This window comes from Notechis scutatus, chromosome 15 (assembly GCF_049901735.1).
Source record: "Notechis scutatus isolate UNSWTSFEM ecotype Mainland chromosome 15, rNotScu1.2, whole genome shotgun sequence".
NCBI lineage: Eukaryota > Metazoa > Chordata > Lepidosauria > Squamata > Elapidae > Notechis > Notechis scutatus.
In genome coordinates, this window is record NC_142023.1 from 6,349,186 (window position 1) to 6,377,176 (window position 27,991).

At 51.8% G+C, this 27,991-nt stretch overlaps 3 protein-coding genes across 3 annotated transcripts; 2 read left to right on the forward strand and 1 right to left on the reverse strand.

The window, feature by feature from the left end:
* Positions 1 to 1,463: 1,463 nt before the first annotated feature.
* NDOR1 (NADPH dependent diflavin oxidoreductase 1) lies at positions 1,464 to 17,607 on the reverse strand. The gene is made up of 15 exons (XM_087943870.1): positions 17,218 to 17,607; positions 15,597 to 15,731; positions 14,419 to 14,496; positions 13,952 to 14,049; positions 12,468 to 12,566; positions 10,895 to 10,996; positions 9,867 to 10,076; positions 9,448 to 9,569; positions 8,179 to 8,399; positions 7,570 to 7,677; positions 6,965 to 7,079; positions 6,548 to 6,685; positions 5,878 to 5,999; positions 3,316 to 3,410; positions 1,464 to 1,719 (listed from the first exon to the last, which is right to left on the reverse strand). The coding sequence occupies exons 1-15, from the start codon at positions 17,254 to 17,256 to the stop codon at positions 1,575 to 1,577; spliced, it is 1,827 nt and encodes a 608-aa protein (XP_087799996.1). The 5' UTR covers positions 17,257 to 17,607; the 3' UTR covers positions 1,464 to 1,574.
* A 48-nt stretch (positions 17,608 to 17,655) lies between these two features.
* On the forward strand, positions 17,656 to 18,450 carry TMEM203 (transmembrane protein 203). The gene has a single exon (XM_026686539.2). The coding sequence runs from the start codon at positions 17,723 to 17,725 to the stop codon at positions 18,134 to 18,136; it is 414 nt and encodes a 137-aa protein (XP_026542324.1). The 5' UTR covers positions 17,656 to 17,722; the 3' UTR covers positions 18,137 to 18,450.
* A 2,189-nt stretch (positions 18,451 to 20,639) lies between these two features.
* On the forward strand, positions 20,640 to 27,584 carry TPRN (taperin). The gene is given in 6 exon segments (XM_026686531.2): positions 20,640 to 21,345; positions 21,347 to 21,640; positions 21,643 to 22,341; positions 25,155 to 25,341; positions 25,710 to 25,837; positions 26,147 to 27,584. Coding segments are annotated over 6 exon segments (2,049 nt in total). The 5' UTR covers positions 20,640 to 20,667; the 3' UTR covers positions 26,210 to 27,584.
* Positions 27,585 to 27,991: the final 407 nt, after the last annotated feature.

The following is a 27,991-nucleotide window of genomic DNA, read 5'->3' on the forward strand; positions in this document are numbered from 1 at the left end:
TCTTGAATCGAAGGTGGAGCAGCTTCCTGTCGGCTGCAGGCCAGAGGGTGGGGCCGGCTGAACAGGTAGGACCGTCCAGGTTGCTCCATGGGCAGCAATGCTGGCAGGCGCCAGCTCCTGTTCTCGCTGCGTTTCTGTTGGGAGGAGCTGGCCTGCCTTGTCCTGGAGGGTGGGGGGAGGGGGTGTTGCTCTGAGCAGCAGCAGCGGCAGCGGCTGCCATTCTAAGCACTGCCTGTTTGAAGGGAGGGGGGTCTTTCTTTGCAGCTTATTCGACAGCCCTGCTCACAGGGGCCACTGCTGGCAGCATAATGGAGGCCGAGAGGCCGATTCTGTCTCCCCGTTGGCCTCAGTTCTCGTCCTCTCTCCCCCACCCCGGACCCTCCTGCACAGCGTCTCCATGAAGGCCAGATCCTATTCAAGAGACCTGGAGGATGTTGCTTCTGGAGGGAGACAAACTCTACCCTTGTTTTTTTATTTTTATTTTAAACTGTCCATGTTCCCCAGCTCTCCACTGGCATCCATGTGCCACTTCCAGGTCGGAAGGAGTGAGGTGAGGAGCTTGGCTCAAGCAGTGGGGCCCAGCCTATTTTTCTCTGCTCATGGGTGGCACAGTAGCAGCAGCAACAGCAGAAGGGCTGAAGCTGGCAGCAAGAGAGGGCAGGAGCGGTCACATCTGGGACATCTGGAAGGAGTCCCGAGTCTGGACTGGCCAGGACTGGACTTAGCCTAGCTGCTGGGCTAAACGGCCGGGCCCCTGTGCCTCTGGCCTTGGCTGCCCGTGAAGCCAGCTGCTTCATGCTGCAGGAACAGAAGCCCCAGCCAGGTTAGCTTTGGGGGGGGGGCCAGACAAGAAGCCCCCCGAAAATGACAAGGGAACGAAGGTCAGTCTGGCCAAAACAAGACCTCTCTGGCCAGAAGCTGGCTAGGAAGTGACGGTCCCAGCCTGACCTCTTCTGGGGCTGCTTGGAGCAGCTACTCAAATCGAAGGACATGCTTTCCTCCACTTTTCCCTTGATCTTTTGACCCCCAGATTTCAGAAGAAGAAGTTATGGTCCCCCTTTTGCACACCGTGAAGGAATTCTACTTCCTACGGTGAGAAAAAGAATAAATTCCCTGTCCGGCGACTATTTTCGCAAACTCTGTAGGGGCAAAGGCGATTCGGTGAGATGCGACACTCACACGCCACAAAAGGGGAATTTAATATAATTTAGGGGAGTTGGGTGGGGCTCCTCTCACGTCTTCTCACGCAAGAGTGAAACCACCGTCCTCTGAATGCCTGCAGAGCGAGGAAGGACTTCTCAACCTGTGTCCTGGCTATGGCTGGGCATCTTTCCCAGGGTCCTCTTACCATGGACCGCCAACCCCTATTGGAGCAAGGCAAAAGGGACCCGGAGATGTCCCAGTGGACACCGGTAAAGCCCTTCCACCAGCCCTCCTCACAGTCAAAGGCAACAGCCGAGCGGTGATAGTCTCCAATGGCCTGGCGTGATTTATTGGTGGTGATCACCGCACCCGCTACAGCAATTTGGTCCTTGGCGATAAGCTTCCCCATCCGTCCCAGATTCCTTGGCAGTTCAAGACCAGGTCTCAGCTTGGAAGCGGCGCGTTTGTGCCAAGAGGGCAAGATATTCCTCCGCTTCTGGAGCAGAGAGGCCTCCTTCCGACTGGAAAACAAACTTCAGGGCTTCTGCCACGTCCTCTGGCATCTGCTTGGCGTTTCTGGAAGAGAGGGGTTGCCGTAACAGGAGGAGAAAGTGGTGACAGCAAAGCATCGGGGCCCGGTGGGCACATGGGAGCTCCTGAAGGGCTGCAGAAAGGTGCAAAGTTTCAGTTCTGCCTGGGCCACCGCAGAAGGACCCCGACCTGGCTGATACCTGAGAAGACGCCACTGTGCCCCGGGGCGGGTGGATCGAGCGCTAATGGCCCTCCCGCCGTGGCTCAGCTGCCTGGCCAAGGTGGAGCCAGACCTTCCTTCGATGAAGCTACTTACGAGCTGATAGAAAGAGGAGACCAGGACCAAATCTGCGTACACCGATCCCCGTATGTTGTTTCCACATCAATGCTTTATATAACCAAGAAATTATACAAAAATCTAATGCAAATTCTGTATAAAATAATACCAAGTATCAAATGTCACTGTTACCTTTTTTAGGTATTAAAACAAATCCTAGAAACATATTTAAATATCTTGAGGTGGGGAGGGAGGGGGGGAGAGTAAAGGGAAGTTGACAATTCAGGAAATTGTTCTGGAAAATCTTGGCATCGGTTTTCTTTCCCCAGAAGCTTTTAGGGATTATTTTTGGGCACGCGTGAAAAGTTGCTTTGAATGTGTCACAGTTGTGATGTTTAAAACTTCAGATAACTTTGAGGAGACAGTGTGCAACCTGCATCTGGGCTAACCAGGCAACGCCCAGTTCATCCTCAAGGCTGGCCTCCCGTCTGCAGAAATGTGAAAAAACTCGTTTTGGCCCCAGAACTGGCTTGACGCGGGGCCTCCACCCTGGCCTGGGCAGGAAGGTGAATCAGGCGTTTCCGCCCAGGATACACACAAAGGTGCAAACAGGCCACACGTTTGGAAGGAGGCGAGGCTTAAAAAACCCAGGAAATGACACCAACGCTGGAGTCGATGCAGACGTCAAACCAAGGACCGGAGCCCCAGTGGTGGGAAGGAGGACCAGAGGGTTAAAAGAGATCCGGATAGCAGCTCTTGTCATCGCAAAAGATCCACTCTCTCTGCCCAGAAGCCGTAGCCGCTGAGTCAGCGCGGCTGCCTGACCCCCCGGGACCTTTTTGCTCCAGGAAAGTCCCCCAAGTCCCATTTCCAGAGGGCAGGGCGGATTAGGCTGCAAACGTATGGACTGGGGTAAACCTGGCTCGAGTTTTGGGTGCGGGGGGAAAGGATACCACAGGGCTGGGTAAACAAAAACAGCCTTTAGCTGGTGCCCCAAAGCTAATCACTTTGCCCTGAGGCTCATCGTGATGCGAGTTTGCTCTAAATTCTAGCGCCGCTCAATGCTACGAATTGGCTTTCTGTCCCTGGGTGGCAAGAACCCTTTGCTTGGACTCTGTCCGGCAGTACTTGCCAAGAGGAACAGTGGGGAAAGTGCAGAGTGCAAAGCACCAAGGCCTGTCCCCGAGCAGCCCTTTGGAGGAGCCACCACGGACTCCACCGGCCGTAGGATTCCTTCCACGCCCTGCCATTGAAGGGGATGGATATGCTAAAAAAAATCCTTGTAAACGGGAGCCGGAGTTTGCTCGGGTGCTGAGGGTGACTGGACAACGGCTTAACTCTTTAGGCTGCTTCCTGGCACTCACCCGGATAAGTAGATGTGGGCCTCCTTGTGCTTCACCAGTTCCCACACCAGCGCCGCCTTCTCTCTGATACGGTGCTGGACATAAATCTTCTCTTCCTGTGGGGAGACGCCATGAAAGGTCAGGCAACCTCAGGCGATTTAGGCTCCGACAGGGAGCAGAGACAAAGACGGGGCTGCTTGTTTAACCGTCCAACTGGGAAGCCCTCGAATTGGGCTCGGGGTGCAATCGGGTAGGAGCCCAAACAGAGGGTGCCCGGAACAAATGGGAAGCTGTTCCGAGAGTGACTCTTCCACGAAGGCGCACGCCGGCCTCTACGGAGACGCGCTTGGGCTGCCCGATGAAAAGATACAAAGCAGGGAAAAAACATCGTTCTTATACTGTCGCTTTCCTCATACTGTACTCTAGGTCTGATCTCTGGTTTCCTTTTTCTAAAGGCTGCTAAGGAACCTCAGCAACACGGAAAACCATATCCAACTCTGGTGGGAGACGAACCATCGGAACGCCTGGGATCACGGCAGGAGTCCGGCCTCAGCACCGGAGTTCCCGGGAAGGTGGCAGCGAAGGGAAGCGTTTCAAACATGTGGAGTGACAAAGCTCCGCTCAGGCTTTCAAAGAAAAGGCCACACCAACTGCGTGTTCTCAAGCAGCCGCCGCAGGAAGCTGGGCAGGACGCAGGGCCACTCCTGTAATTGTCCTCTTCCTGGCCTTCTTCCGAAGGCATCTTTCTGGCTGTTTGGCCAGAGCCAAGCTGCACGTCCAGCAGGAACACCCTGTGCCACCCCTTCCTGGGCGTGAGCCACATCAGAAGACCCAGTCGCAGGAGGCCACGGGCTTGGCTAATCCTCTGGGCTTTAAAAGAATGCTGCAAAGGGAAGGAGATGGCCAGGAGCCCCTTCTGCAGGGCTGAGAACTTGTAAAAGGGAAGGAACCATTCCCACCACGTGGTTTCCACACACACACACCCCTCCACCTGCTTGCAGAAATGGGACAGAAGCAAAGCCAGAGGCAAGGCTGAAGCTGGACTATTACACACCCGACCCAATGCTATTTCCTTTCCTGAGCAGCAAACCACTTCCTGGAAGGACTCTTTGATGTAAGGTGGATTTTTTTAAAAAAAATCTGATGCCTCCATTAGGGAGAGAACTGGACACCTTTTTCCCACAAACAGATTCTTTGTCAGTTAATGCAGGAGGGAGCCAGAGTCAGGCCTGGGAATCTGACTGGAAACAGGCAGCATTCTTGCCATATCGAGCCTGTATTTATTCAGTATCATGGACTATAGAAGGAACAGAACAGACCTCCGGCCCTTGCTTCTCAATGGAGACCGAGTGGAGCAAGTGGCCAGTTTTAAGTTTCTGGGTGTTACCCTAAAAGAGGACCTGACCTGGGGGTGCTCGCATTGCATCCCTGGTCAAAAGGGCCCAGCAGAGATTACACTACCTGACACTTCTCAGAAAACAACAACTGAATGAAAGACTGCCGGTGACCTTCTACTGCTGCACCATAGAGAGTATCTTAACTTATTGCACCTCTGTATGGTTTGCCAATTGCACAGGGGCAGATAGGACAGCGCTCCAGAGGGTGAAAGTCATTGCCCAGAGGATCATGGGTTGCCCTCTCCCCTCTTTGGAAGAGCTTTATAGCTCCCGCTGCCTTAAGAAAGTTCAAAACTTCCTCAAAGATCCATCTCATCCTGGGCACCCTTTTTTTTTGAACTATTACCATTTGGCAGATGGTACAGGAGAATAAAAACAAGGACAAATAGGCTGAAAAACAGCTTCTATCCCTGGGCAGTAGCTCTGTTGAATTCTACTGTATAGTGCAGTGTCGGGGGTTTTCCATTCAATGTGTGGAGGGTGAAGGATGTGTGTGTGTGTGTGTTGATTTTCAGGGTCATGATGTGCACTGAAGATGGTGCTTGATTTCGTTGTACGAGGTGCAATGACCATAAACTAAACTAAACTATCAGAACAGCAATGGATCCAGACCTTAGGCTAAGTGGAAAGCCCCTTCTGCTCCAGTGAAACAAAGCAAGGGGCAGCGAGGATGGCTGGATTTTGTGACCCAAAGCACCGCAGTCTGTGGTTTTCTGCCCCTGGAGGTCACCAGCCAAAGGCCAGGCAGTACTGGAGCCTGTCCACCTTCAGTAAGGACCTGCCATCCATCCGGCTTCTCCAAGGTGAGACAGACCCTCACCCCGAGTCAACAGAAGAAGCCCAGCTGACCAAGCCACAGAAGCAGGTGAGAGAGAGGAAAAACAGCTGATATAGCCCCCCCCCTCCACCTCCTCCAGTGCAAACATGGCTCCTGCTTCCAGCCTTCCAACAAAGGACGGTTCCAGAGCCCTCCTCGATCTGCCCCACATCCATTTCATGGGAGCTGAAATCCAAAGTTTCCAGCTGGCACATGGGGCTATTCCTTCCGCCCCCGCTCTCCCTCCCTCCCGGTTCTGACCCCTCCAATGCCCATTTCAGCAATCCCGGCTGAGAGAGACACACGCTCGCATCCCGTGCTTGGAAGGGCCCGCGAACCCCCGCACGAGGCGGCGCCCGCGGGATTTACCTGATCCCGGGAGAAGGCCACGAAGAGCATCAGGAGGCCCTTCTTCACCAGTTCTTCCCACTCCGCCTGGCAGTAAAAGTCTCTGGCTCTGTTTCGGCAACCGAAGAACAGGCAGTTCCCTCCTGGGGGGAGACCAAGGCGGTGTCAGGAAGGGCAACGGCCAGAGTAGCCAACTGGGCGGGAAGAAGGGCCAGCCGAGCTTGTTTGCTAAAGGCTCTTTGGAATCCCCTGGGCAGAGCCATCGCCCAGGTCGGCATCGTCTAAGGGAGACTGGCCGATCGATGCCATGCCGGACAGGAAAGCAGAGCCAACCCCGGTTCCCGTCTGACCGAACAGCGGACAGGGCAAATAGGGGCATGTTGGGTATTTAATGGCTGACAGCTGGAATAAAAGCAGCGAAAGAGACCGCACTTCCGACAGCGGCCATTCACGGGGCTGCTAAAAAAAAACCGAGAGGCCTCTGACGTGGCACGCAAGCGGAGACGGGAATATCGCCGAATTCTCCCATGCGCCACCCTACTGAAAACTACAGGTGAATCCACAGCCCCTCCAGCCAAAAACCACAAGCGGAGACCACGTCACGGCTGTCCCAGGTGGTTCTTGGGCGACTGCTTTGAAGATCAACTGGCCGGATTTTTAGAAGTTTGCCTCGCCCACACAGCGACTTCACCTGTTTTGCCCTGGGCCACTCGCTCCTGTATTGCCGCTCTAAAAACTGCCACGCCAGTGCCGGGCCCGATCATGACTGCCGGAGCGGCTGGTTCCCCCGGGAATCTCAGGGTCCCTTTCTTCACCCACAGAGGAACCTCTGGAAAAGGAGAGAGGAGCCGTTGAAAGGAAAGGAAACTGAGGAGGTGTGGGGTGGGCACAGTGCCTCTCCCAGCATCAATTTGGGAATCTTCCAACAGAGAGGGCACAAAGCTTATTTTAAGTGGTTTTACTGCTATGTTCTTCTCTTGATAGTTGTCAGTGGAGTCGTGAGGAGTTCGGCGGCACACAAACGTGACCGATAAATAGTCCCCAATACACCCCCCCGCTCCCGCTCTGTTCACAAGGGTCTTGATGGGGCGAAAGCCGGGTGGCTCACCGTCCTGTGGGTTGAGAGAGGCCAGCCATGTGGAACACAGGCCCCGCCGAGCTTTACTGAGGGAGGTCTTGTAACGCACCACAGCCAGGAGGATCTGAATCCGGTTGGGATGCATCTGGGAGGAGGAAGGCGGGGGGGGTGGCAGAGAGAGAGAGAATAAAGACCCCTGGACCCCGGATGGAGGCCCTTGGCAGAACTGAACTCGGGCAGGGGCAGAAAGGACCTGCTGCCCTGAGTAGCAAAAAAACACCTCCCCCCTTTCTTGAAAAATAAAATAAAAATAAAGAAGGTGGTGGTGGTGATGCCTATAAGCAATCAGTTTTTTGGGGGGGACTGGCCAGACACAGGCAGAAAAACTCCCCCCTGCATGCGAGTTTTATTTTTTGGTTCTGTGGGGAAAGGGAAGGAACCAGCACAGCCTGTGATGACCCGGGGCGTGGCCCAAGGCAACACAGTCAAGAGTGTGTGTGTGTGTGTGTGTGTGTGTGTGTGTGTGTGTGTGTGAAGGAAGCATCCTTTTATTTCAAATCCATTTAGCATCAGTTCAAAGCAAACAACTCCCTCCCCCCCCCTCCCCTCCCCTTCAGGCACCTGCACACTCTTACTAGTATTGAGGAAGCGATGGAAAAGGCCCGGGGCCTGACTGGTGGAATGAGGTCTGGCAGGTAATTCCAGGGAATGGCACACGTTGTGTGGGGGAAGTCGCAGAGGACCTTGGGGAAGGAGGAAAAAAAAAAAGACAGGCTTGATTCAGGTAAGTGTCAACTGCAATAATAAAAGAACCCCACGCAGAAAAGGAAGCAGCAACATTTCTGCTGCTGGAAAGGACTTTTCTCAAGCAGCCAGTCCTGAAAGAGAACCTGATGCAGAGGATCTGGAGGTTTTTTTTTAAATGGGACCGGATCAGCTGGGGCAGAAAGCACGTGGGTAAATGGTTGTGAGATCTCAAGCACCAGAGTTGACGGGATTTCTCCAACCCAGAGTTCACAGAGGGAGAAAAACAAACAAAATCACAGCCACGTAACTAAAAAAGGGCAAAGCTATTTGAAGGGCAATGGCTCCTGGCAGGTCTCTAAGGTGATCTGGACTGATCGAGGAACGTGGTTGAGTTTGTTGACAGACAAAGAGACCAAGACAAAAATCTTCCAATGAGCAAACAGCAGCCTTTCCCCATGGCTGGGTGCAGATCCGGAAAGGAAGCTGGCTTGGCCTACCTCAAGTACGGTCCTGCGGGGCCGGTTGCAGTAAGCGTAACGCTCCTCCTGGCCTTGGGCTGAGCTGAATTCCTGCAGCTTACTTCGCTCCAGGTCATTTGGAGAGAAGTGGGACAGGAACTCGAAGAAGGAGCGACGAGGGACACACGTTATGTCAAGGTAGTGGGTCACCAGGTAACGGACAGTGCATGGCTGGGGCAGATGAGCGGGGAGAGGTGTACCTGGAATGCAGGAGGTCCAAGAAATCAACAGGACTGTGGGTGGCTGAAAGGCTACTGGGTTAAAGCTCCTTGGAAAAGGGACTAATCTCGCTTGTTCAAACATAAAATCTAGCCAAGTCACAAAAATTGAATAAATTCCCTTTAATGCCTCCAACTTGGCCCCAATGTCCAATTATCCTCGGCTAATCAAACTCTTAAAAAAAACAATCTACGGAGGAAGTAAATGCAGTCCAAAACCAAAGTAAAGATAATTAGAAATTAAAAAAAACAACACAAACCACACTGAGGTAAGTAATACGGCAGGCCAGGATGATAAATTGCAGACTTCCACCAGATAACGCAGCAACCACAGTTGGGAGGAAGCCAAAACCCAGATAAGCTTCAACAAGAATAATGCACGCTTTGCTTCCAGCAACTTTGCCATGCGCAGTTTGTCCTTTTAAACAGTCCTCCCAGCTGCAGCCCATGAAGGGGATCAGGGCCCTTTCCTCCCCCGTAGACCACGCCATTCACGTTTCTCCCTTATCTGCTCCTTCCTGCGTGCCCTAAGCTGAAGAGGGGGTGGGCCTGGGTCTTCCTCTGAATGCCCATCTGGCTTGTGCCCTTCCCCAGTTTCCTCCACAACCACCGGAGCCACACTCCCACTCCCTGTCAGCTGTTCCACCTCTCCCTCAGAGTCAGGCATGACAAAATCCAACTACCGTAAATGGGCTGGTTCATTCCCCTAAGATTTCTTTAACCAGACCCTGTCCAGAAAATTACAAGATGTCCAAGATGATGGATTCAGGTGGGATCCCTCGGAACAAGAACGAGCCTGGCATTTGAAGGCACTAAAATTCTTTAGAACCCTTTGACCAGCTCTTAAAGGTCAGCATTTCTGGTGCTCTTTTGCTGCACAAGGAAGCCAGTTAGCTGGGGGGGGGGGAGGGCAGCCGGAGGGAATTCCCAAGCTCGCTCAGCTGCTGCGGGACTCCTCTGCCAACCAGCAGGAGGAGAGAGGCTCCCGTTTGCCTGGGTTGAAGAGCCCGCAGAGGGAAACTCTTCATACCTGCCTCTGTTGGCCTCAAGGTGAAGCAGGCATCTGGGTCCAGGAGAAGGAGATCACAGAAAAGGCGCACCTCCTCAGCGTTGTTGTGTGGCTGGATCATCACAACATCACCTGCAGCGTATCTGCCAGGGAGAGGCAAGGCCTGAGATCTGGGATCCTTGCTGGGGATCAGTTTCAGAGACTCCCAGGGTTGTTGGGGACCCAGGAAGCTGCCTGCAACCTCCTCAAGTCGTGGCAACTCTTAATGAGGGCTGGGCGGGGGATGTTCCCTTGCCCCCTTTTACCAGGCGATGCGACCAGGGACTAACCTGGACGCTGGGCAATGGACCCTCCCTTCTTCGTCCTCTTCTAACCCTTTATCAGCGCACTCCATTTGAAGACCCAGGAGAGAACAGCAAAAATGAACCAAGGAAACTCACTCGATCCCAGAGCCAGTGATATCAAATTCAAGAAGACGGACGTCTTGGAAATGGGATTCGGATGTCACCCTCTGGTTGGAAACCATCCGGGCACAGAAAGGATTCCTTTCTGATGGAACATCGCTCAAGGCACCCTCCGGTTGTAGCGTCGCCCTGCGGAGGTCACCAGAGGCCTCATCCAGGAACTGGAAGGTGTACTTGGGTGGTAACCTGTGGAAGTCAGAATTGGGGTGATAAGTTGCTTTTCCTCAGCAGGTGTTCTGACCCAAACCTGGTTCCATGAGAGTAAACACAAAGGTAACAGCACAACCTTTTCCTGGTTCATTTACGAATCCTGTTTCTTGACAGATAAAAGGCTGCGTCCAACTAATTAGCTCCGACAAGAAAGAGCCTTGCCAAGTTTTGGCAAGGCTGCCGTGAACAACAGATAAAGTTCCTAAACCATAAATCAAAGAGTCTCCAAACACCAACTCAGATATTCCTTACGTCCACCAGGCTCGAGTATCAAACTTCTTTGCCTTCTGCAAAGAACTGCAGTTTCTCAGCTCGCTTTTATCTCCTCAGGGAGGGGCCGTTACCTTGCAGCCTTACTCCTGAGTCGCCTGTGCTGCCGCAGCTGCTCTTTCCTTCGAGCAGCCCTGCGTGCATATATACTGGGCACAGGCTCCTCGGGGAGCTCTTCATCATTGCTGCCAGCCTCCACCATCTCCAAAGGCAGCATTCCACTCCCTGATGGTCCTGGCCCCATCCCTGCATCCCACGCAGGCCCCTCGTCTGAGTCCTCGCTCTCTGAGACTTCAGCCGTCCACACCTGCTGCTGGCGAACCACAACAGCAGGTGGGGCAGGCAGGAGATTGCTGAATAGCTGTGGGAAACCCATCCTTTTTTTCCCCTTTACCTCCTTTTAAAGGCAACCCAGTTCTGTTGGGTTGGTTCAAAAAGGAAAAGAGTTTCGATTTTATTTTAACCAACACGTGCACAAAGGTAACCCACATTCCTGCATCACTTTTCCTTCTTGCTGTACTTACAAAACATCGGGGCTAATCACACAGAGGCCGGGAGGAAGAGGATACAGAGCTAAGATCTTTTCCCATAAACTCAAAAGCCAGGGGTCGATGGCGGCATCCGGTCTAAAAAAGAAAAGAAATGGGTTTCAGAAGAGAACTTTCTTTGGGTTCAGTACAGCAACCCTGAGCTCGTAGAGCGCCCACATTTTCTGACTGGCGCCTCCAGCAAGGGTGGGAAAAGAGGCCAATGGCCACCACACACAATGAGCCATGCGACTGGGCAGGAGACAGCTTCTATGAACCTGGAAGTGGGATATGAAGCTTTTGACCCAAGGAGTAAAGTAAAGAAAGTTAGGGCCGTGATGGCGAACCTATGGCATGTGTGCCACAGATGGCACGCAGAACCGTTAGTGCCGGCGTGCAAGCTGCAGGCAAACTTACCTCACTGCGCATGTGCATGCCTCACAGCTGACTTTCGGCGGGTTTGAGGCCTTTTTTGACCTTCCAAAGGCTTGAGGAAGGCTTCTGCAGGCCGAAAACTAGCCCCGTTTCGTCACTTCCTGTTTTTCCGAAAATACCGGAAGTGACGAAACGGGGCTAGTTTTCGGCCTGCAAAGCCTGCAGAAGCCTTCCTCAAGTCTCTGGGAAGCCGAAAATCAGCTGTGAGGTGCAGTGCAGGTAAGGGGGCGGCGGGGGTGGGTGGGGATTGCACACGCATGCGTAGGGGGGACACGCACTGCCTTCTGGGTGCTGCCACACGAGTGCGAGCGTCCAAGCGCATGCACAATTTTTGGCACAGGAGCCCCAAAAGGTTAGCCACCACTGGAGTAGGGGATAAGAGAAAAGCTCTGTGTCAGGGCTCCGGTAGTGACCTCCATTTAAATCATGAGTCTCTAGCCTGATTGTCAAAGCTCAAAGATTTATTAGGAGAAGACATGCTGGCGCTGCCTGGGTGTAGCTGACTCTGAGACACATCTTTCATTGTCACTATTCTGCCTGTCCTGTACAATGAATTGTGGTGTAGGAAGATAATAAGGTCTCAACTCCATGATGATTGAAGAAGTCACATGGTAATGGCTTCAGGCAAGAGTGAGGAAGCCTCCCCCAACCGAACAAGAGTCAATTTAGTGACCAATCAGGATTACAGATGTGACCACGTGACATTGACTACATTTCCCAGGATACCTTAACTACATTGATCATGATGCACTCCCTTAAGGGGACAGCTCTCAATTCCTAACTAACTATCCCAAATCCCATAAACTCTAAACTGTCTGGACAGCACAGTCACCCTTGACCCTGGTTTCCTCCCACTCCCTGGATGTATCATAATTCATATTCTCCAATGGGACACATCCATAGCCAAGAGTCATCAATCATACTCTCCAGTTAGAACTTTGTACGGCAGAAACTTCCGTCGCCTGGAAACTATCTATGAAAACATTTATGGAATGCAATTTCGTTTTTGCAGCTGCCACACTGCTCCCCCCTCCCTTTCTGTTGGCAACTGTAAAAAGAGCAGAGAAATATTTTATGAGTTCACACCCTGTGGTTTTTCAGAGTTCCCTAACAAGTCACTGTATTCTTCTCTTACCCCAAGTCATGCTGGTCATCACCCAGGGCAGCGGGCGCAAGGGGGCTGCCCCCAAGCTGAAGAAGCCGCCTGTGCAGTTTTTTGGCAATGAAGTTGAACCTGGACCAGGAGACAGAACAACATGCTGAGCAGCAACTGAGGAATTGCGGGGGGGAAACTTCCAGAACCTCCATTCCCACAGAAACAGAAGGCAGAAATGAGTTACAGAGCAGGAATGGTCTTTTGGATCAAGGTAACGCAAGAAAGCACCTTGTTTGCCAGGACACCTCACAGGGGGACAATAACCTTGTTAAAAGCCTCCTCCTCTCACTGCGTTTGGAATGATAAATAATTCAATCCTATAGGAAACAGCAGAGTGCTATAATGGACAGGGTGGTGAAATGGCAAAGTGTGTACGTGTGTGTGTGTGTGTGTGTGTGAGAGAGAGAGAGAGAGAGAGAGAGAGAAAGGGGAGAGAGGTAGGATGGGGAGGAATCTGTTCACCAGCATCCTGAAGAACTTATTGGCACAGCTGGATGAGACCCCGAAACAGCGAACAGGTTTGTAGCGATAAGCACAACAGGGCAGTCTAAAGGCACCACCATTTAATGGATGAAAGTCACTACCACGATAGGGCATTTAAAAAAAAAAGTGGGGGAAAAGAAGGTTGCAGGAGAAAAAGAGGCCTGCAAATCTTATTCAGAATATAGTGGATGCTATTCAAAGGCAAACAAAAAAAAGGAAAACGTCCCATTCATGTAGCATTTCAACGACCTGTTTCTGTACAGCTCTATAGCCACCTATAGCTAACAATACTTAGATCACCCCGTTAGCTACTTGTGCCCCACATTTCTTTTGACAAAGCTCTAGAGCCGTGATGGCGAGCCTGTGGCACGCAGAACCATTTGTGCCGGCATGCGAGCTGCAGGCAAACTTACCTCACTGCGCATGTGCGCACCTCACAGCTGATTTTCGGCCGGTTTGAGGCCTTTTTCAGCCTCCCAAAGGCTTGAGGAAGGCTTCTGCAGGCTTCTACAAGCTTTGTAGGCCGAAAACTAGCCCCGTTTCGTCACTTCCGGAATTTTCAGAAAAACAGGAAGTGACGAAACAGGGCTAGATTTTGGCCTACAATGCTTGTAGAAGCCTGCAGAAGCCTTCCCCAAGCTTTTGGGAGGCTGAAAATCAGCGGTGAGGCACAGGGCAGATAAGGGAGTGACGGGGGGTGGGTGGGTGGGTATTGTGCGCGCGCATGCGAAGGGGACATGGGGCGGGGTGCACATTGCCTTCTGGGTGCTGGCCCCTGAGCACAAGCGTGCAAGCGCACGCACAATTTTTGGCACAGGACCTCAAAAAGGTTAGCCACCATGGCTCTAGAGCCCCCAAACCTGGTCAGCAGTAGCAGCCGCTGCTCAGACGGCTGGAACTACGACATGATGAAGAACTCCGACTACCACGCTTGGCCTATTAATTTCCCTGAGAGAGAGAGAGAGAGAAGCGGCACTTACTTGGGATATGAGGAATCCCCAAGCCCCAGAACAGCGTAGTCCATCTGGCACAGGGAAGTGGGAGGCAAGTTCTTCCGGAATATAAACTTCCAGAAATTCTGGAAAATTAAAGAATGGAAGTTTTTCCCCCTAGGAACCTTATCCTGCTCACTGCATGGACTTTGGTGCCAGCCCCACTAGAGGGGGAACCAAAACTGAATGGCAGCCATCAGCCCTGCTGGCTGGCAAGGAAAAGGCAGAGGTGGGGTCAGCCAGGTCAGCATTCCCAGGCTGCAGCCAGCCACACTGAACCACACAGGCAAAGGGGCTCCACCTCTGCCCCAGAGGCATCCTAGGGTCAACTCGTAGACGGGAGGCTCTGCTGCCAAATGATTCGAGCCCAATAAAGTCCTATAATCAGCGATGGAAGGGTTCGTGTTCATGGCCTGTACCCTCCCAAGGAACAACAGAAGGGGCTCTGAGCTGACCTTCATATTATCTGGAGGGTCTCCTTGTCCTGTGGTTGCACAAACAAAAATCACCAGCGGCTCATGAATCAGGTTTGCCTTCCAAGAAGCCATGCAACAAAGAGAGAGAAAGAGAGAAAGAGAGAGAGGGTCACAATCGGTTCCTAAACAAAGCCCTCAAGGTTCTTCAGGAGCATTGATTTCATTGCCACCAACCAATTATATTTGGGACAGCTAAAATGGCAAAAGCACCACTTGTTGAGCTGGGTGGCTATTGAAATGAATTAAATCAATAAAAAGTGAAACGAAAGGGCTAAAATGTAATTTAAAAATTAATAAATGTGAAAAGCAGTTCCCACCCAATTCAGGAAAAACCATGTCCTCCTCTGGCTGGAAGCTCTCCCTTCTACCTGCCTTCTAAGGGTGCATGGGTATGGGACCAAGGGAGCGAGTTTTTCCACAGGTCGGATAGCTGAGTCTAGGCCAGGGGTCGCCAACCTTTTGGACCTCAGGGACCACCAAACTCATAATTTTAAATCCCACGGACCAGAGACCCTGGGAAAACTCAAAAAAAAAATCTGCAGGAAAATTCCCCACCCCGTTTTCCTACCAATTGATCATTCTTTATTTGGGATCGCAGGATACCATCTCCAGCTCTGTTGTCACGGGGAGAGAGAGACTTTTGGCTTCATGCAAGGAAAGCAGCAGAAGTCTTTCTTTCTTTCCCCCAAATTCCACCAGAAATGAGTCTTTGCTTGCGCTGCCTCTTGGAGCAGGAGGTCTTGCAGGATCCCAAAGACTCAATTCTGGCAGAGTTTGGGGGAGAGAAAGAAAGATTTCTGTTGCTTTCCATGCGTTCAGCCAAAAACAGAAGTGGAAAGAAGCAGCATGGTGGCCAGGCCAGGCGCGTGGGGTGAGTGGGGCAAGTTCCCCCCCTCCGCCCTTTCCCCTCTCCCCTCACTACCTCGTGTTGTTCGCAATGCAAGCAACACAAGCCTTGTGTTCCTGCACAGCCTGGATTAATTGCTTTGGGGGTGACATTTCTCTGCGGACCACCAATGTTTTCTCACGGACCACCAGTGGTTCCCGGCCCATTGGTTGGCGACCACTGGTCTACGCCACGGCTTAAGCTGAGGCGGGATGGCTTTCTATCGATATGTAAGCCGAAACCACTTTTAAAACCTTGAGCTGCTACTCACCACTTGGTAGTCGTCCAGGGCCTCAACCTTACAGTGGAAATGGCATCGTTTGGCTTCTCGGCCAACCCTCTCGGCGGCATCCTGGGCAGTTCCGGTCTGGCTGCCATAAAGCACAAGCATCTTCCGGGCTGCCATCTGAAGGGGGGAGCAGGATGGAAACATCCAGACATTAGGAGGCACAACTTTCCCAGTTTGTCAGTGGAAACGGGAAAGAGAAAACAGATTTTTTTTCTCTCGACTTCAGCCCAGCTGTACCTACTTGCCGCCTCCTGAGCAATTCAAAGATCCCAAGGCTAAACATGGCCTTGTTTTAGACAAAACAGGTTTGTCCTGCCAAATTTACTCATGTATAAAATGAGATGTATTGTAATGCCTACATGTGACCGTAGAAGCGTTTGTGGAATAAAATAAGATCTGTGCCCCTTATTTTGTGTGTGTATGTATGATGTACATATATATGTACATATGTATGATATACGTATATGTATATATTTGTTTTCTTATGTTTTCGCGGGTATTATATGTATGGTATTTAGGTTTCTTCGGGTATTTTCTCACGTCTTAGTATTTGTGCTTTTATTATAGCGACGGTTCAGCAGAATCTCATCTGCCATAAAACAAATATCTATATATCTATATCTAATCTATATCATCTATCTACCTACCCACCTACCTAATCTAACTATATATATATATATCCAATATATATAATATATATATATATATATATATATATATATATATATATATATATATATATATATATATATATATAGCCCTATATAAATTATATATAATGTATATATATGTATATGTATATGTATGTGTGTGTGTATATATATATATATGTATATGTATATGTATATGTATATGTATATATGTTTTCTTATGCTGGGTATTGATGTATGATACAATTTAGGCCCACCTTCTGAGGTCATTTTCATCAAGCCGTAGTATTTGTGCTTTTATTATAGCAACGGTTCAGCAGAATCTCATCTGCCAGAAAACAAATATCTATATATCTATATCTAATCTATATCATCTATCTACCTACCTACCTTATTATATGAGAAACACGGTACCTATATCTATATCTATATCTATCTATCTATCCATCACCTATCTTATCTATCTCAAATATATATAGATAGATGGATATAAAGATATAGAATATATAGATAGATAGATAGATATAAAGATATAGAATGTGTGTGTGTGTGTGTGTGTATACATATATACATATACACATATACATATATATGTATGTATGTATATATATATAAAATTTGTTTTCTGGCAGATGAGATTCTGCAGAAACGTCGCTATAATAAAAGCACAAATATTAAGACGTGGGAAAATACCCGAAGAAACCTAAATACCATACATATATATGTATATAAATACATATATGTATACATATATACATACACACGCCACACACACACACATATATTTTAAAACTACCACTTAGAGTGTCTTTGCACATTTCAGGAAGGCAGAGGAGGAGGGCCGCCTGAGAGGCTCCCGGGGGAGTAGAAGTCACGTCCAGCAGCTCCACACTGGAGCCTGGAGGTTTCAGGGAAGCTGCCCTCCCTCCAGATTCACGGTATCCCAACGGCACCTCAGTCTTGTGGGGATGCTCCCGTTTGCACGCCAACATGTTGAGCCCCGTCCGGAGTTACAGGCGCTTCTCGCTTCTCTACGGCCAGCGACCCGCGCCCGCCCCCGCCCCCAAAGGAGCTCGACCCTCCCGGCCGAGCGCCGCGCCGCTTTGACGGGTCGCGGGAACAGCAGCTGCCCCGCCTGACCTCGTCCGTGGCGCCGGGACAGCCGAGCGGCGGATGGAAACGCGGCTCCGCGGGGAACTGCCGGGGCTGCTTCGCCCATTCCCGCCTCAGGAGGCGCCCTGGGGCGGAGGGCGCATGCGCGCAGCGGGAGGTGGCGGGGAAGCCGCTCTTGCCGGCCGCCCGGCGACGCTCCCTCCGCTGGGGCCAAGCGCACGCGCCGTCCCACTGGCCGGGGCTGCCACGCCCCCCGCCCCTCGCGCGCGAGCCCGCGCCCGCCCGCCTTCGTCACCGGAGCGCGCCGGAAGCGCCGGGGCGGCTCCGCGGAGCCTGTGGCCGGGGATGTTGTTCTCGCTGCGGGAGCTGGTGCAGTGGCTGGGCTTCGCGCCGTTCGAGCTGCTGCTGCAGGCGGCGGCGCTGCTGGCGACCTCGGGGCTGCTGGCGCTGAAGGCGGACGGCGCGGCGGCCGGGCTGAGCTGGTGGAGCGTCTTCGCGCCGCTCTTCGCCGCCGACGGGCTGAGCACCTACTTCACGGCCATCGTGTCGGTGCGCCTCTTCCAGGACGGCGAGAAGCGCCTGGCCGTGCTGCGCCTCTTCTGGATCCTGACGCTGCTCAGCCTCAAGTTCGTCTTCGAGATGCTGCTCTGCCAGAAGCTGGGCGAGCAGAGCCACGAGCCGCTCTGGTACGGGCTCATCATGTCGCCCGTCTTCATCCTGCTTCAGCTCCTCATGATCCGCGCCTGCCGAGTCAATTAGCAGCAGCAGGAGGAGGAGGAGGAGGAGGAGGCGCTTCCCACTGGCAGCCTTGGCAGGAATGACCGGGACTCTCCTGGAAGACCCTCTGACCGGCTGCGGCTGCTTCCTGGCACCGAGGACTGAAAGCTCACGTCATGGTGGTGGTGGGGGAAGTGCTGCGGGGGCAGAGAATTGCCCACACCGGTAACGCTTCTTGTACTCTAGGGGCGTAATGGCGGCTCCTCATCCTCTTCTGCCATTGGACTCTGATTTCTGAGGGCCAGAAGATCTGGGCGAGCTCTGATTAAAATCAAGAATAAAAAAATGTAGAGCCAGTATGTAAGCCTCTTGCTTTTCTTCCCAACACTGAGATTTGGTTTTTAAATGTTGAAAGAAAAGCTTTTTGAGAAATAGCTGACAACAAATATTTGAAAAATGGCAGGCAGTTTTTTGATACAGGATTCCTTTCGCAAGGGTATACTTCCAAGTTAATTGCTAACTGCACACATTCAAAGTGGGCAGGGCTTCTTGCAAAGGGCAGACACCAATGAAACCGATGGCATTAAAATTACAAGTGTGTAGCTGAAAATGAAGTAAGCGCTTGTCGAATGCTTGTAGTCCAGCAACCTCGATTGAAAGCTTGTGGCCACCGCTTCCTTTCTAAAGTTGCATGTTGTCAGGGGCTTGAAACATGCAATTTCAGGATTAAGGATTTTGATTTGGCTCGTGTGGGCAGCACGGAGAGATTTAGCTAATAACTGTCATGATCTGGATTGCTGGAAGAGTTCCAGCAGAAAAAATGTGAAAAAAATAGATGAGCATGTATCGCAGCCTTAAATATAGCTATATAACATGGAATAGAATATAATACTTTATTGACCAAGTGTGATTGGACACAAGGATTTTGTTTTGGTGTAAATACTCTCAGTATACATAAAAGAAAAGATACCTTCGTCAAGAGTCGAGAATCATAAGGTATGACACAATGATAGTCAGAGGGTACAATAAGCCATCAAATCATACTAGGAAACAGTCAATATAAATTGTAAGGATACAAGAGACAAAGTTACAGTCATAGTCACGTGGGAGGGGATAGGCGATAAGGAGTGATGAGAAGATTAATAGTAATAGTGCAGACTTTGTAAATAGTTGGGCAGTATTGTGGGAATTATTTGATGGTGTTCAGGAAAAAACTCCTTGTGTCTAGTTGTTCCGGTGTGCAGGGCTCTATAGTGTCCCTTTGAGGGAAGGAGTTGAAACAGTTTATGTCCAGGATGTGAGGGGTCTGTAGATATTTTCACAGCCCTCTTTTTGACTCATGCAGGATACGGGTGCTCAATGGAAGGCAGGTTGGTAGTAATTGTTTTTTTTTCTGCAGTCCTAATTACTGTTTGGGCAATATGCTGACTCAAGGCCCGCTGGAACACGGTGTATTTAATTAACCCAATTGCCTGGACTCACAATACACCGACCCTAAAAACGAAATAACCATATTTTAATTCGGGCGGACTAGTCTTGCAGGCAAACCCAGTGCAGCCTTAAACTTGCATGGCAGGTTTGGATGGGTTACGTTCTCAGCTTCTCTTAAGAGCGTGTGGAGACGGCCAGACACGACCCAGGGAAGGAAGGAAGCGTGGGGAGGGCAAGTGGCCCAGAAGGGAGACGGGAAGTTCTGTCCGAGTAGCTCTACCCTATCGCCCGCAGAAGGGCTGCGGCGGAGGCAGGAAAGCCGCCTCGGAGATTTGGGAGGCGAAAAGGCTGCTACATCAGAGGTCTCCAACCTTGGCAACTTTAAGACTTGTGGACTTCAACTCCCAGAATTCTCCAGCCAGCTGGCTGGAGAATTCTGGGAGTTGAAGTCCACAAGTCTTAAAGTTGCCAAGGTTGGAGACCTCTGTGCTACATCGCTCCCCGGTAGCCCATTCTTGCCTGCCTCCAATTCCCAGAATCCCCAGCTAGCGGGAGGAAGGCTCCCGACCAATGGTTGACGAGTTTCTCCAAAAGACGCGACTCCTGCCCAATAGACCTCGCTTGCGCGCGCGTGGGCGGGGCTTTTTGCCCAGCGCAGTGCGGGGACGGGACGCGTGTCTAATTTGACGGGATTGTACGGAGCGTTGCCTTTAGGCCTAAGGACGTTTCCCGCTTAGCGCTGCGCCGCGGCCGAAGTGGCCTCCGCCCGAAGAGCGCCATTCCGCTCCAAGCCCTCAGCAACCAGCGTTCCGCTTTACCTGACGAAAAAAAACCAATGGGAGACCTCGGCAATCGACTGGGCGGGCTGTCCCGCCTCCCGTCCAATGAATGGCGCTGTCGACTGAGACGGACGCGGCTCCCACGCTGAAATCCAGCAACGCCCCGAGACTTCGCGACGGGCGAATCGGGATCGTTTTTCTTGGCGCCGAGGCGGGATTCCTTCGCGGCAGCCAATCGGCGTGGCCTCTCGCCAAGGGCGTCTCCTCCGCGGCCGGTGGGCGGCGCCATCGCCGGCGGGCCCAGGAAGTGGCTGGCGGCGGCGGCGGCGGCCGGTCGGCCAGGTGGGAGTCTGCCCGCTCGCCATGAGCGGCCTACGGGAGGGCGCGGCGGCCGAGGCGCCGGCCTGGAAGCTGGCCCTTCTGGAGCGGAAGCGGGCCAAACTGGCGGCCGGCATGGGTCTGGAGCGCGGCCGGGTTCCTGCTCCGCGGCCCGGCCAGGGCCCCGACGGACGCGAGGCCGGGCCGGTGGTGGCCGAGAGCCTGGGCCCGCTGCGGGAGAACCCCTTCATGCGCCTGGAGAGCGAGCAGCGGCGGCGGCGGCGGCGGGGCGCCTGCGAGCTCCCGGGGCCGGCTTCCTCCCCCTCGTCCCCCGCTGCCGAGTCCCCGGCCCTGGCGCAGCTGCTGCAGCTCTACGGGGCCATGCCCGGCATCCGCACCATCCGCGCCGACAACATCCTCATCATCGAGTCCAGCGACCCGGCGGAGGCCGCGCAAGGCGGCGCCCTCGGTCGTCGGAGCCCCCTGCGGGATCTGCTCGCCCGCCGCGGCCCTCCTCCTCCTCCTCCGGTCACCGAGATCCGCGCCGTCCAAGTCGTCGTCTACGAGCCCGAAGCGCCGCCGCCGCTCGACGAAGGCCCCGATTCCGGTCTGGTCAGCCGGCTGCTGCAGAAGTTCGACCGCGCGGCGCAAGGGAAGGGCGGGCGAGGGGGCGACGGCCCTGCCCTGCCGGTGCCTCCGCCGCCCGGGCCCCCCGCCGCCCGGCGCCCCCTCGCCCGGCCCTCAGGGCGGCGGCGGCGGCGGCAACGTTTTCTTGCAGAAGATCGGCTCCAACTCCTTCGTGGTGAATCCGCGGGGACACCGCGCCGGCCTCGCAGCCGCCCCCGCGCTCAGCAACGGGCCTGCGAAGGCGGCGGAGGTCGTCGCTCTCCCTCCCGCCAGCAGTGCCGGCCAGCGCGGGGTGGCTGCTGTCTCCAAAGCCGTGCCATCCTCCCGGAGCCCCGCGCCTTTGTCTCCATCAGAAGCTGAGGCGGGGAAGCCAAAGTGCCAGGCTGCTGCCGCCCTGAGACCTCGGCCCAGCCGCCTGCACCGTCCAGTGCCACTCTGGACAGCCGGCCCTCCCCGCTGTTCAGCTCCAGCTGCTCCTTCGAGATCCGCCCGGCCCCAAAGCCCGATCTCGCCGCCATCGCTGCTCACGACCTCCAGGCGCGCGCCTTGGCCAGCCTGCGCCTCAACTCCCGCAACTCCTTCCTCTTCGTGCCCCATCGGAAAGAGGAGCCCCCTGGCCCTCCTCCGCCCGCAGAGGCCCTGCCTGCTGCCCCCGAGGAGGAGGAGGAGGAGAAGTCGGTGCCCGTGACTTACATAGACGAGGACTTGGTGGCAGCCATGCCGCCCTTGAAAGTCTTAAGCCCCAGGCTGGAGGGTTTCCATGTGCCCCGAGAAGGTGCCTTGACGGAGGACCCTGATTTGCCCACCTACAGGCCCTTTCCTGCTGCTTCCATTCCCCGCACCAGCACCTTCACCGTAGTGCCCAAAAGGAAGCCCCCCGCAGCCAGCCCGGAGCCCTTCAGCAGAGCCTGGGTCCAGGAGGAGGAGGAGGAGGAGGACCAAAGCCAAAGGGAAGGCCAGATGGGAGCCCTCCAGCAGGAATCCGGTCGCCTCAAAAAACGCTACCCCACCGTCAATGAGATCGAAGTGATTGGCGGCTACCTTTCTCTTCATAAGTCCTGCATGAGCAAATCGGGTATTCGGCGCAAAAAGGTAACCAGTTGACAGTGGCTGACCAGTCCTTATTTCGGTTATGCTTCTGCTGAATTTTTGCAGCGTGCGGAGGTGAGCAGGACTTGACCGAAGAGTGCTGGGTTGCTGATGTGCAACTGCCGTAGGGCCTCTCAATTTCATAGGTTCTTTAGGGAGCCCGGGGAACATGATGCGCCACTGTTCACTCTGAGTAGCTCACGGTATAAATAGGCCAGACTTGAATGCAAGGGCAGAGCTAGCTGTGTGAAATCGCAAACAAGAACTTGGAAAGGTTTTTTGCACGCTTGATTTCATTCATCCGTGGTGGAGGATAAGGACCCTCCTTGTCCCAGGGCGCTTCGGTGCTGCGCTGTGATTCGGTGGTGGTGGATCCTATGCAAACAAGCATTGTTTATGTTTAGAAAGTTTTTTAAAAAACAATAATAGTGAACTTTAAAAGTTGTGCTTTTATTGGGGGAAAAAAATTTCTCTTGGCGAAAGAGTTATAGTCTATACATACAGATCAGGGTTCAAGATGACAGGCTAAAGAGGGCAAATGTGGCTTCCTATCTTTTCACACTCCTGTGTTCTGCAAGATTACAGCTGCTTAGAAACTGATGGGCAATGCAGGCCAATTGCTTTTTGGGCCAGTGCTAGGCTGGGGTCACTTCCCAAACCAATTCATACCCAACCAGAGTCTGTTTCCTTCTGATTCATGCCATTGACTTGCCATTGGTACAGATTCCTCTAACAGGGTGTGGCAGGGTGGGAAAGTGAAGTAAAAGTGATCAAATTATTATGCAATATCAAGGGTCGGGCTGGAGGAGGTGATTATGTATACATTTCCTTGCAGCTCAAGTTCCCTTTGAGACATTGCTGCTCTGTTTTTAGCTGGCAAAGTATTTTTTTCCCCTACACTGAAGGTCCCCCACCGCCCAGTGCCACCTCGTTGAGGGCTAGTGCCAGTTTTTCTTTGTCCTTCAATGGGTTGCCTATTGAGCTCCCCCTCCCTTTCCAGCTGTGGAAGGGCTTCCCCCTGTCCCAGCTGAGGTTGGCTTTTATATTTCGAAGTCGCCAGAGGGAAACCTGCCCCTTGAAGAACTTTTGTGTTCCTTTTGTTCAGCTCCTGCTCTGGTCAGTTACTGGCTCTTGGCCTGGGAGCTCAGGTTGCTATCAACAAAGAAAACACAGGAGCATTGATGAGAGGGCCCTGCTGGAAGAAGAGCTGCTAAACGTGACCTGATTGGCTGTTCCGGTCAGAATAAAACATTCCTGGAAATTACTTTATGTCCACAGGATACCTGTTGGCCAGAAAACAGCCTGCCAACTTCATACAAAGAGGACTACTTTCAAAGGACTGCAGTTAGTTCTTGGTGATGAAGATTGCCCTTCTCTTGCCCTTCTACCTGGAGTTCAAGTAGCGGTTGTAGTTCTTTGCAGGAGCTCTGTGAACGAGGTGAAAGAGAGGAGTCCTCCCAGAATGAGGATGTGCTTGGACCCAAGACCTCTTGTTCTTGGTCCAAGGCGGTTTAAAGTAAAACTTGGTGGACTGTGGAAGTTGGCCACAGTCAAAAGTTTTAACTTGCTTGCTGTTCCAATATTTGCAGTATCTTCCCTTTTGGGGAGATACTTTGAGTTAGAAACCGTGTGTGTGTGTGAGAGAGAGAGTGTTAGCAAACTTTCCCCAAGTGTCTGAAACTTGGATCTCCCCAGTGGCACCTGATCCTGCTCTTCTTTGCAGGATCCTTCGGGGTGTTGATTACAGGCTGAAAGGCAATCCACTTTACCGGCCTTCTTTCTTCCAACAGGCGCATTCTGGCATTTTGGCCCCAGTGTTTGTTTGCATTTGAATTGCAAAATGATGATCCAAGGAGAGACAAATAAGGAAACACCTGGAAGTAGTGTGAGAATCAAGGAAACATTGGCTTCTACGCTGATGACGACAAAAGTTTTCCACTGGGCGCTGTGGATGCTTACACAAACTGAAAAGCTTTTTGCGTGAATTGATTTCATAAGGCTTTAAGCTCAGTGTTGAGATTGCTTTCCTAAAGTTCTAGTTCTGTCCTGTTGAAACTCTGCAAATGGGACCACCAGGCACCTGGCCATTGCCACAAGGACCTCAGGTTGCAGTTTGTGGGTTGCAGGTTGCAGTTTGTGATGTATTTTCCATAGCTTAGAAGAGACTTTGGAGAACTACCCTTCTGCTTTTTTATTTTCAATGCTTGAAATTGGATTACTGGCCATATGCGAGCATTGTAGTCTTAGCTTCTCCGTTGATGTTTCTTTTAAACAAGATTGCTTTTGTTTGGGACATAAAGTTACTTTATTTTTAAAGTAGCTGCTTCAGAACAAGACTCTTAAGTGGTGACGGTGAAGATGATGTGAGGTTCTAAAATGGAGCAAAAATTATACGTTCAGTTTGGCCGAGTGGTTAAGGTACCAGGCTAGAAAGAGAATAAATGCTGGGTTTGAGTCCCACCTTAGGCATGAAAGCCATTTGGGTGACTTTGGGCCAGCCTGACCCACCTCACAGGGTTATTGTTGTAGGGAAGGTGAGTTGGTTATGCTCGCTGCCTTATTTGTAAAAAATAAGGTGGGATATCAATAAATATGACAAGGTGGCTTATGAATCTGCTCTGTATCCTCTTGGGAAACTTCCTGAAGCATTCAAAAGTGTTCTTGTCTGCCTGTTGATTCCCTCTCGTCACCTGTTGAAATAGGTGGCTATAGAAATCAGATAAAAATAGTGAAGGATTCCAGCTGGAATAAGCGAGAAATTTGCCTCCCTGAAACTTGCGGTAGAATTGCAAAGCAACTTCTTACTGTTCTTTCAGATGAAAATATCCTTCAATGAGACCAGCTTGCAAACCATGTTTGAATATCCATCTGAGAGCTCCTTAGTGGAGGAAGAGGAGGAGGAGGAGGAGGAGGAAGAGGAATATGCCACAGAAGTAGATGAGAAGCCTGCCTTTCGCATTCCTCATCCGAGCAGTACTGTCAACTCGCACCCAATCAACTCAGGTAAGCCTCTCCTTTTCTACCCTATTTCAAAAACCTTTTGGGTTGAAGCTATGGCAGATCCCCAATCATGATGTCACTTTTGGAACGAGGTTGGGCGAGGCGATGGCACTATTATCCCGTACTTTTCCACATTCAGAAACGGAGTAGGTATTAAGCACCTGCAGCTAAAACGGCAACGTCCCCAGTAAAATAGAAAGAAAGACAAAAAATATTCAGGAAGTTGAAACTTTAAACTTCCACGTCCTTCTTGATGTCCAGTAGAGATTTTGCAGAGGGTAATGACTTTCCAGCCTCAGGGATTCCTCAGTGGAATCTCTGCTCATGCCACCCCATCTTCCTCTTCCTCTTCTGCTCATGTTTTTTGATAGGTTTGTCAGGTTACACTCCAAAGCACTCCCTACGCTTCAACAAGTGGCAGGAGCAACTGTACCAGAAGCTGCCTTCAACCATCGGAGCCCTTCCACAGGAGACTGACCAACCGGAGCAACAGGTCATGGTAAGACTTGGGCAGGCGTGTTCTTGTCCTTTTGCCTGCAGCCTTGGGGTGGGGTGGGATGTACCAGTGGGCGGCAGCTGCTTAATGCACAAACAAAATAAAACTTTTCTGCAATAAAGCAGAGGCGGCAGGCAAAGTTCTGTGCTTGCAGCAGCTCGGCTGGTGGTACAGGTAAAACTCAGCGTCATTCCAGTTTTGAATGGCTGCCCTTTCTAGCAAATGGGACACAGAGGGCTTTGCTTTTCTGCATTTCTCTTCTCTGGAAAGAAAAAGAAAGCAGCATGGGCAGCTATCTTTGTCTCCTCACAGCTCACCCCTGCCGAAAAAAGCCACCTGTCTGACTTCAGTAGCGAACCTGCCCTCTACTTCTGAGTCCTGAGCGCCGCTGAATATATTCTTCGCACCTTTGCCCTGCCAGATACCTGGAGAGACAAAGGTGGCACACAAAGCCAAACTTCTCTTCCCTCCTCAGGTACTGAGGCGCCCCGGAGGGCCTCACGTTCAAATGCACCTCGTTTTTGGCAGTTTGGGGGGTGGGTGTGTTACCTGCAGCCTTCCTGTTCTGAGAAAAACAAATCGCCTGAGGTGGCCAGATGCTGAATGGGCCGCCAAATGCTCAGACCGCTGTTGAGCCACTAGGCTGAGTTGCTCCCTCCAGCCAGATGTGCACAAGATGGCTCAGCGATGAGCTGGGTGCCGAACAAACAAACAAACAAGCAAACAAGCAAGCAAGCTGTAACCTAACGGAAAATATTGCCTGAGAACTCACCTTGGGGAAATTATGCTCCGAACACTTAGCAGAAGTGGCCATTGAGTTTTTCAGCTTGGCAAATAATGACAAATAACGTTGCCTTTAAAAGACTAACTGTACTAGTGGACTCTGTTTACTTTAAAGGAGATTCCAGTTCCCAAAAGGGCTAATGGCAAACATGCACCCTCCTAATCTGATGCTTGCATTTCTAGGACCAAATGGTGCAGAAGCTCAGCTGCGCAGCTACATCATCCCATTAGATGCCTCTTGTGGAATCCTGTAGAAAGTTGGCCAGTTGTGTGATCCTTATAGTCTTGTTTTCAGCTGCGCACTTTTTGCTTGCCAGACCCCAAATGCTGGTAACAGGCTTTTAAGAGTTCCCGTGTCTGAACGAAGCTCTAGGTCAGGTGGCCAATCCTTTACTTGCTGTGCCACTCGGTGCTGCGTCACTGCTGCCCAGCGCTTGGAGCCAAGTTTTTCAGCCCTGACTCACTGAATCTTTGGAGAACGGATGGAGACTCCTGGCTCTCTGATCCTTCCTCTTCCAACTACAGTGATAACCTTTTGCTCTCATATTTTCGAGCAAAGCTGCTGGTCTGACCATCTGAAGGAGGATTATACAGATTAACTAGCTAGCACCGCATTCAGGTTGTGGAAACCAAAGTGAAACACTCTCCATTAGCATTTCAGCTACACTCCAAGCAAAAGCAGAATGCTGTGTGTGTTTATGTAAGGGGCTCAGCCACACGTGAAAGGACCAAGTTTTAAACCTGGAGTTTGTCTTCTTTTTCTTTACTATCTTAAATCAAAGCAAGCTAATTGACACTTGTATATTTTGCACTTAATTGTTAATGGAGGAAGCTGGGGCCTTGATCTTACACTCCGCCAGATCCGCCTGGAGAAATGAAACTGCTGTACACGTTCCTCTTCTGCCCTCGAATGCTGTCACTTTGGGCTTCCCAGATTCATTAAACCGCACAAGTGATTTCTTCACAATTGTTGTTGGGTGATTTATTTGGCTCTTTTGTGCAATCGCTATTATCTGTGTGCAGAATTCCAACGTGGACCTGCAGTTAGATCCCCTCTTAATGTTCAGTTGCGGATTCCTATAGCGTCTGGCCATTTTGCTGGGTTCGTGATCAGGGGAGTTATGAAAGCATAGAAGGTTGGAGGAAAAAGAAGCTGGATGGCGGAGACCAACCTCTATTCGCTAGGCAAAAATATAATTGGGCTTCGCTTTCTAGGCAGAGCAAACACCGTGCAGGGAGGAAGCCTTCCTTGCTGTTTCTATTTACCTTTCTGTGCTGCCAGGGAAGCCGCAGCTACAGGTTCCACCTCCTCTACCTGTCCCTTCGCTCTCCCTGCACTGCAGGAGCCACCCACCATTTCCAAGATGCCAGGTC

Bases quoted from the DNA above. Each gene is read 5' to 3' on its own strand.
- NDOR1 (XM_087943870.1), bottom strand. From the start codon at position 17,256: ATGTTGGCGTGCAAACGGGAGCATCCCCACAAGACTGAG. The intron at 10,997-12,467 runs GTAAGAGAAGAA...TTTCTTTTTTAG, and splicing joins GATGACCAGCATGACTTGGG to ACCGGATGCCGCCATCGACC. The intron at 3,411-5,877 runs GTAAATCCCGCG...GTCTCCCCACAG, and splicing joins TGGCCTTCTCCCGGGATCAG to GAAGAGAAGATTTATGTCCA.
- TMEM203 (XM_026686539.2), top strand. From the start codon at position 17,723: ATGTTGTTCTCGCTGCGGGAGCTGGTGCAGTGGCTGGGCTTCGCGCCG.